This window comes from Gracilinanus agilis, chromosome 4 (assembly GCF_016433145.1).
Source record: "Gracilinanus agilis isolate LMUSP501 chromosome 4, AgileGrace, whole genome shotgun sequence".
NCBI lineage: Eukaryota > Metazoa > Chordata > Mammalia > Didelphimorphia > Didelphidae > Gracilinanus > Gracilinanus agilis.
Window position 1 is genome coordinate 466,179,803 of NC_058133.1, and position 9,654 is coordinate 466,189,456.

At 34.0% G+C, this 9,654-nt stretch overlaps 1 protein-coding gene across 1 annotated transcript in view; it reads left to right on the top strand.

Annotated features, from left to right (window-relative positions):
• SYCP1 (synaptonemal complex protein 1) overlaps nucleotides 1–9,654 on the top strand; it is a 67,344-nt gene that overhangs the window by 20,568 nt on the left and 37,122 nt on the right. The window contains exons 8-9 of the mRNA XM_044675524.1: nucleotides 3,118–3,221; nucleotides 8,783–8,900. Of these exons, the coding sequence (XP_044531459.1) occupies nucleotides 3,118–3,221; nucleotides 8,783–8,900 (222 nt within the window). The remainder of the gene's footprint in view (nucleotides 1–3,117; nucleotides 3,222–8,782; nucleotides 8,901–9,654) is intronic.

Below are 9,654 nucleotides of genomic sequence, written 5' to 3' on the forward strand. Positions count from 1 at the left end.
TTGAGTTATTTTGGATCTCATCTAGGAGGTTTTACAGTATTCCAGGGATGTATATAATCAGTACATTCTTATCCACAAACAGGAGGATCATAATGTATAGGAAATGTCTCATTCATTTGAAACACTGTTGTACATACTTATGACAGTGACATACATATTGAACAGGCACATATCTCTCTGTTTTATGCTTCACTTGATATTAATAATCAAAGGGTTACTAAATAAAGTTTTCTTTGTTTTTATAGCTTGAGAAATCATGCATGATTTTAATATATATGCATGGAAGATACTTTGTTAGAGGAGAGTCTTTAAAGCCATATTTTACTATACTAAATCAATTTTTTATTTGATTACCACATCAAACAATAAGTACAGTGAATTCTTATATTTTCTTCATCATTAATCAGTTGTGTTTTCATGAGGTCCAGCTAGCCTCAGTCATCCCAGGAATATTTGTAAATGAAAGTGGAAAGAAGACAAATACAAAAGTACAATGAAACAAATATTTTTGTAGTGATTTGTTGGGAATGGGATGGATAATTCTGATGGAACCACTACATTTGGACATTTCTACCTCAATCCTTGATATACTTTATATGCAAGTGACAGTATTCTTTAAGAAGATCAAATTAGAATGAAGGGACTAATCCTAACTAAATATATATAGAAGAAATCCATACTAGAAACAGCACAAATTTAAAAGTACAAAAGGAGAAAATTCTAAAGGAATAGAAAAGATTGCAAGTGGTATTTTTACTTATCAAAAAAGTGACTGAGAAGACATCAGCAATTACTGACTTGTATATATTCTTAGGTAAAAATATTTATGAAAATGGTCTGTCTATACGTTGAGGATAGCACTGATAAAAATATTAGAAGGAAAGAGGAAGACCCTTTACAGATGATTTTCTTTTTATTTATGGTAAAAAACATAGAGAATAAAAAAATCCTCATTGTATCTGATTTTTACTGCTTTAAAAAAAGCTTTGAGGGGGCAGCTGGGTAGCTCAGTGGATTGAGAGCCAGGTCTAGAGACGAGAGGTCCTAGGTTCAAATCTGGCCTCAGACACTTCCCAGCTGTGTGACCCTGGGCAAGTCACTTGACCCCCATTGCCTACCCTTACCACTCTTCTGCCTTGGAACCAATACACAGTATTGACTCTAAGATGGAAGGTAAGGGTTTAAAAAAAAAAGCTTTGAGGGGCAGCTGGGTGGTCCAGTAGTTAAAGACCCAGCTCTGGAGAGAGGATCTCCTTGTTTCAAAACTGGCCTCAGACACATCCTAGTTGTAGGACCCTGGGCAAGTCACAACCTCCATTGCCTGGCTGTTACTGATTTTATGCCTTGGAACCAATACACAATATTAATTCTAAAATAGAAGGTAAGGTTTAAAAAAATTGAATATATAAAAAATAATGGCATCTTGAAATTTCTTTTCATGTAAGCTGCATCCCATGTATACATTAAAATTATGCAAGGCATTATAACATGATTGTGGAAATAATTTCATACAGTAATCTCCTATGTATTGGTATCAAGCCAAGTATCAAAGAGGAAGACTTAATATATTTAACTATGGTCTTCTCCAGAATGAGGGAAAATTTTCTATGCTGAGTCTAAAATGGAAAAAAAAAGACAGCAGGAAAATCCATTTTGATGGTGAAATTCTCCAAATGTTTCCATCCTCAGATGAAGTTCTTGTTGCATTCAACCCTGGAATACTAAAAACTTCCTCAGGAAAATACACAGTAATACAAAAGATATTAGCCTCTTAATCTATTAAAGAATAATCAAAGTAGTTGAAAAATGCTGATTATTCAGAGTATATTATAGAGCTGGATAACCAGTTGATTGAATTAGTATATCAACATACATATCAAACAGGCTACTCATGAACAATGAAACAGGCTCAGAATTTAAGAGCAAAAAGAAGTAGGGCTGGATTGAATTTAAGGCATTGAAAATATTGCCTCATATTACTCTGTTCATTGTCCTAAAAGCCAATCTCTTTAATAATTGATTTTCTTTGGGTGATGACTGAGTCATGGAACACTTTAGTTTTTCATAAATTAAAATTACACATTGCTTACAATGATAGAAAAGACTTATGGTAGGTCTAAATAGATTTTTAGCACATTAATAAAGGTGATTTCTATGCAACTGGTAATATTAAAGACATTATTGAGGAAATATTGTCTGAAAAGGGAAGTGATTCAGTCATATAAAGAAAATACTCAACAGTGTGATTATTTAATTTGTTCCTCTAAGATATTTAAATAAAAAAGATGGTCTCCAGTATGTTGAAAAGATCTTATATAGATGATGTGTGGCAAGAGATTTGAACAGGATCATAAAATGTGAATGGGATTCTTATGAGAAAGCACCATTGCATAAGCCTATTCTTCACAGCTTGTTATTTAAAAATTCCAATGTTTCATCTACATGAATTTTAAATTAACTCTAAAACCTCATATGACAGTTTTATAATATCCATAACCTATTACAATACTACTTCATGGAATAGAAACAAACTTGTGTTTTTGTATATTGTACTATCAGAGCACAAACTCTGGGAGATGCTTCAAAGATGGAAGATGTATAGCCTAGTGATGAGTTGTATGTAGTGGTCTGAAGACTAGTCTAAATGCATAGATAAAGCATTTATTAAATGCTTACTATGTGGCAGGTACTTTGCTAAATTCTAGTAATTAAAAAAACACAAAGACAGTCTCCACCCTCAAGAAATTTCAAGGAAAAAGAAGCACAAAAAGGGGAGCTAAATGGTGAGGGTATAAGGAGAGGAGATGTGAAAGTCCAGAGAGTCAGGAGAAAAGTGAACATGGTTGCCATGGGCACTTCCTCAAATAGAGCCTGAATAAGTTTAAAGAAGCTCATTATCAGGTTGGTTAGAAGTTAATTTAATTTTTCGGTCACAATTCATGATAACTCTCCACTGAGATAAAAAGAAATTGTGATGTGCATCAGTAGAAAGGAATACCTACTCTGAAGACATCATAAATCTGTGAAGATAAGGTCTCATTTTATTGTTGCTTCATAATAATTTTTTAATAATTAAAAAATTTTAAACTACATCCCATATACTTTTTTCTTTTTCAGAAAGAAGTACATGATTTGAAAGTAAAATTTAATACAGCTGTTGAGAATGAACAAAATTACTTACAACAGGTTGCAGAACTGAAAACTGAACTTGAACAAGAGAGGTATGCTTTTTATTATGTAAACCACATGAATTTTCTCCCAAAGATTTATACATTTTGTGGGGACCAGACCTGTGATTTTGTTGATTTCAGAAATTTGGGGTGAAAAGACTCTTTTATATGAATATATGTCAATACTGCCTTGTAATCTATTATTTCAAAGAATTGTCTGAGGCACTGAATGTGTAAGTGACTTGCCCAGGGTCCCTTAGGGTGGATCAGAGGCAGGCTTCCTGTCTCCAAGGTCCTATTTCCAGTATTCTCTGCTATCTCTCATAAATTGCAACCTTGTTAAACTTACATGAATATAAAATTAGATGAATGCTGATATATACAAACATCTATCTATCTATCTGCATTTTTTTAAAGTAAAGAATGGAATAACCCAGTCACTCATAACTTTTGCTTAGGTTGCAAAGTCAGTGTTCTTAAAAATACTTCCTACAAATATAAGAGATAAGTGCCCTAAATTCACATCTAACCTATAACATGTAAACCTGGCTGCTTCTCCTATCACTAATAGACTTTTTTATGTGATGCTTCACAGGGTCTAGCAAAAATATCCAGCTCCTAATGTAAGAAAGGAAGGGGGGGAGGAGAGTGGAAAGTAATGAGGCCTAAGGGAGCTTTAGTTCCACTCCTCCCATAAGGGAAGGGGGGAAAAAGGATCAAGTACTATCCATAGTACAGTTCATTGGTAAGTGACTGGTAGAAGGAATGCCAGGTAGGAGGCTAATAAAATCATTCATTTGAGAAGTGATGAGAATTCAAGTATGATGATTTGTAATCAAAGGATATAGTTTTGCATCTTGGATCTACTGTTTACTTCTTATATGAACTTGTGCAAGCTACTTAATTATCCTTTCTGCTCCTCAGTTTCCTCATCTATAAAGAAGAGAAGTTGGAATATATAATCTCTAAAGTTCCTTTAAACTCTAAATATATTATCCTGGGCTCTTATGAACTAGAATAATAAAAGTGAGAATAGAGAGGAAGGAACATATTTAAGAGGTGCTGCATAAGAGACCATGGGACTTGGCAACCTATTGTGACATAGGAGAGTAAAAGAGAACGAAGAGTCAAAGGCAACTCCAGGGTTTCAGCCCTAATGGTAGTGGGTGGATGGTGGGTTCGTTAATTAGAATACGGTTGAGAGAAGGAGTAAATAAACAATATAAAAATTACTTATAGGTCAAAGAAGAAGACTGGAAAATATTGGATTTGTTGATAAGGAGGGAAGGAATCAAGTTTCTATTAAATACTATGTGCTAGGTACTATGAAAGTACTTTATTGATATTATCTTATTTGATCCTCACAACAACCTGTGGAGGAAGGTGATATTATCCCCATTTTACAGTTGTGGAAACTGAGGCAGAAAGAAGTTAAATCATTTGCCCGGGGTCACATATCTAATCTGAGGCTGTCTTAGTTCTTTTGACTCAGGCCCAGCACTCTATCAATTGCACCACCTAGATGCCTAGAGTTATGGACTTGGAGTCACAAAATCCTGAATTAAAATCAGGCCTCAAATACTTATTAGGTGGCTATATTGTTCTGGGCAAGTCACTTCAACTCTCTGTGTCTTAGTTTCCTCATCTGTAAAATGGGGTTAAAAATAGCCCTATATCCCAGGGTTGTAAAGATCAAATGAAATAATTTTAAAGTGCTTATTAGCATAATTCCTGGCACATAATAAGCACTCTATAAATGTTAGCTGTTATTATTTTTAGATGAGAGAAATTTGACTCAAAAGAGGTTAAATGACTTTACTAGATTTAGACAGGTAACAGAATGAGGATTCAAAATCATGTTCTGTGACTCCAAGTTTAATATTTTGCTTTATTTTGCATTGTTTTCCCCATTGCATCATGAGGAGAGACTTGGAAAGGGTAGAAAAGAAATACTTCATGGAGAAGGTAGAGAAGAGGCAACTGATCCAAGCATTCAGAGAAGCCCAGAGCATTTCAGAGTAGCTGTGAGCAAAGAATTAGGTTTAGAGATAAAAGTAAAAGGAAAGAGACCATCAGAGCTGTGGAAGCAAATAGGGATGGAGAGGAATCTAGGCAGAATTCTCATAACCTCAAAGCTAAGCTAAGATACTTCTGTAGATTCTATCTGTACTCCTTGAGAAATTATCAGATATCATTGGTGTCTGATAATGTGTTGAGAGGAGAACAAGGGTCCAGTTAAACTCTACCACAATTTCTCTGTCCTCTCATAAGTTTCCAAACTTTCAAACAAGAAGTTTCCATCTCTCACTGACTGGGAAAATGTGAGAGATTGCATTCATTTATGTATGGCATCAGAGAAATTGTGTTTCTTGTTTACATTTCTTTTATATTCTAATGAAATTATTTTGATATATATGTGTATATGTATGCATATATATACATACATATATATGGTACATAACTGATTATTCCCAAATAGCCACATTGAACATGAGATATTGGGTTTTAGTTATATAAAACTTGTATTAAATATATAATAGACTTTCTAGATTCTTAGCAATGAAAGAGATGAGACAGATAAAGTGATAATATGGGAAGCTAGTAGGGTCAAGGGCGTTTTTAGTATAGGGAGAACTGAAAATATATATAAGATTAAAGGACAAGAGCCAGTAGAGAAAAGTATTGAGGATACATAAGAGAGAAGATAACTGATAGAGCAAGGGAAAAGAAAAGATAGGATGAAATAGGGTCATGGCCACAATTAGAGAGGTTATCCTTGGCAAGAAAGAAATGCAGCACTGTGTAGCAGATAGAGTGCTAGGATTAGAATCAAATAGATATGAGTTCAAATCCTTCATTTAACATTTCCTAGATATGTGATGATAGATAAGTTGCTTATCATCTATGAGCCCCAGTTTCCACTTCTATAAATTGGGGATAATAATACTTGTAGTATCCTTATCACAAGATTTTTGCAAAGCTCAAATAACATAATGTATGTAAATCATTCTGAATACTTTAGCATTAGATTAGTATTAATTATTATTGAATATGAAGACATAGAGTGGTTTAGAAAGATGGAAGAAGAGTTGAGGGATCTCATATCTTTGAATGCATTCTACTTTTTCTGTCAAGTAGTAGGAAAGGTGGGCCACTCGATAGAATTAGAGGCTTGAAGACCAAAAAAAAAATTGAAATAACTCTAATTCATAATAGCTCTACTATTTCTCTTTTCACACCTTTGTAAGTTCAGGACTATTAAATAGGCTGTTAACATTAAAATCATGGGTAAACCAAGGATGCCCACTATTACCACTATTATTCAATATTGTTCTAGAAATGTTAGCTATAGCAATAATACAAGAAGAAGAAATTGAAGGAATTAGAATAGGCAGTGAAGAAACAAAAGTTATCACTCTTTCCAGGTACTATGATAGTATACTTAGAGAATCCTAGAGAATCAACTAAAACACTAGTTGAGATAGTTAACAACTTCAGCAAAGTTGCAGGATATAAAATAAACTCACATAAATCATCAGCATTTCTATATATTACCAGGAAAGTCCAGTAGGGAGATATAGAAAGAAAAACTCCATTTTAAATAACTGTTATGCTTGGGAGTCCACTTGCCAGGAGAAACCCAGAAACTATATGAACACAATTACAAAATACTTTTCATACAAATAAAGTCGGATCTAAACAAATGGAGAAGAATTAATTGCACATGGGTGCTCTTCATTTGTTTCTGTCATGTCTGACTTTTTGTGACCTTAATTAGGGTTTTCTTGGAAAAAGTACCTGAGTGGACAAGCCATTTCCTTGTCCAGCTCATTTTACAGATAAGAAATTGAGACAAACAGGGTTAAGTGACTTTCCTAGAGTCACGTGGCTAATAAGTATCTGAAGCCAGATTTGAACTCAGGAGGATGAGTCTTCCTGACATCAGGTATGACACTCTATCCACTGTGCCCCCTAAGCTGCCCAGGCATAGGATGAGCCAATATAATAAAAATGACAGTTCTACCTAAATTAATTTACTTACTCAGTTCCATACCAATCAACTACCAAAAATTGTTTTATAGAGCTAGAAAAAAATATAACAAAATTAATCCAGAAGAACAAAAGGTCAAGGATATCAAGAGAATCAATGGAAAAAATATGAAGGAAGGTGGCTTAGAAGTACCAGATCTTTGTGTTAGAAAGCAGTAATCATCGAGACCATCTGGTATTGGCTAAGAGAGAGCAGTGTTTTAGTGGAATAGATTAGGAACATAATACACAGTAGTAAATGATTGTTGTAGTCTAGTGTTTGATAAATCCAAAGATCCACAATTTTGAGAGAAGAAATCATTATTTGGCAAAAATTGCTGAAAAAACTGGGAAGTAATTTGGCCAAAACAAGATTGTATACCGAGTTAAGGTCAAAATGATACATGATTTAGACAAAAAGGGTGATAATTAGAAAATTAGGAGAGCATGGAAAATTTTATTGGTCAGATTTATGAATAAGGGAAGAAATTTATGACCAAACAAGACAGAGAGTAAAATAGATAATTTAATTACATGAAATTAAAAAAAGGTTTTGTACTACAAAACCAATTCAGCCAAGATTAGAAGGAAAAGCAGGAACAAGGGAAAATCATTCATAGCAAGTTTCTCTGATAAAGGTCTCATTTCTCAAATACCGAGAGAATGGAGTCAAATATATAAGAAAACAACTCATTCTCTAATTGATAAATGGTCAAAGGATATGAACAGGCAGTTTTCAGAAGAAGAAATCAAAGTTAGCTCTAGACATATAAAAATACTCCTAAAACTCTATTAATTAGAGAATTAAAAATTAAAATTAATGGACATACCATGTTATATCTATCAGAAAGGTTAATATGACAGAAAAGGAAAATGACAAATATTGGAGGGGATGTGGAAAAGTAGGAACATTAATGCACTGTTGGTGGAATTGTGAACTGATCCAACCATTCTGGAGAATAATTTGGAACTGCATGTTCTTTGCCCAGTAATACCACTACTAGATCTATATCTCAAAGAACAAGGAAAATAACCCATATGTGCAAAAATATTAATAGAAGCTCTTTTTTGTGGTGGAAAAAACATGGAAATTGAAGAGATGCCCATCAATTGGAGAATATTATGTTTTAAGAAATGATGAGGAAAATGGTTTCAGAAAAACCTGGGAAGACTTACATGAACTGATGCAACAGGAACAGCAATATTGTTCAATGATTGACTGTGAATGACTTAGCTTTTCTCAGCAGTACATTATTATTATTTTTTTTTGGTCTATGCTTTCTTTTACAGTGTGGCTAATACATGACTACACATGTAAAATCTGTATCAAATTGTTTGCTCTGATAAGGAGGGGTAAAAGAAAGGGAGAGCAAGAGAATTTAGAACTTAAAATGTTAAAAAAAAACGTAAAAAAGTTTTGTATATATATAATTGAGAAGGAAATTTAAAAATAAATGTAAACCAGATGTTTTGGGGAAAATGCATGGGAGAGAAAGCTTTATTTAGTTTTTTCAATTGTGCAAAAGGGGGAGGAATGAAATTGTGGGAAAAAAGTAAATAATTAATGTTTGATGTTTTAATAGGCTAAAAAGTTTTGAATTAACTGTGAATTTCAACAAGATTTCACTAGAAAACAAACAAATAGCACAAGAAAGGATGACTACAATCCAAGAATCCAAGAAATTGCAAGAAAATATTAATGTAAGTTGATAAATACTAGTATCTTTTTCTCACTGTAGTTGCAATAGACTATCTCTTAAGACCTCTCCTACTTCTAAAATTGATTCTTTTTGCATTGGCAGTGATAATAGACAAAAAAGATCGGTGAAATTTACAAATAAACCATAAATTTAATTTTATATCAATACGCCAAGGATTGGGGGTTGGGGGGAGCAGCTAGATGGCTTGATGGATTGAGAGCTAGGCCTAGAAACAGAAAGTCCTAGGTTCAAATCTGGATCCAGACACTTCCTAGCTGTGTGACCCTGGACAAGTCACTTAACCCCCATTGCCTAGCCCTTACCACTCTTCTGCCTTGTAATCAATATTGATTCCAAGATGGAAAATCAATCTTCAGTAGCATGAAAACCTCTGAAACAGATCTAAGTACTTAAAGGGCATTTAAAAACTTTCATCTGGCTTTAGCCTGTGTCTCTATACTTATTACACATTATGTTCCTTCATATACTGTAAGGTCTAGACTCACTGGCTTATTTAGACTTTTGGAGTTAAGTGACTTGCCCAGGATCACACAGCTAGGAAGTATCTGAAATGAGATTTGAACCCAGGACCTCCAGGCTCTAGACCTGGTTCTCTCTCCATTAAGCTACCTAACTGCCCTTCAGAGACTGTTTTTTAATACTGCAAAACCTACCTTCCTTCCTTCCTTCCTTCCTTCCTTCCTTCCTTCCTTCCTTCCTTCCTTCCTTCCTTCTTTCCTTCCTTCCTTCTCTTC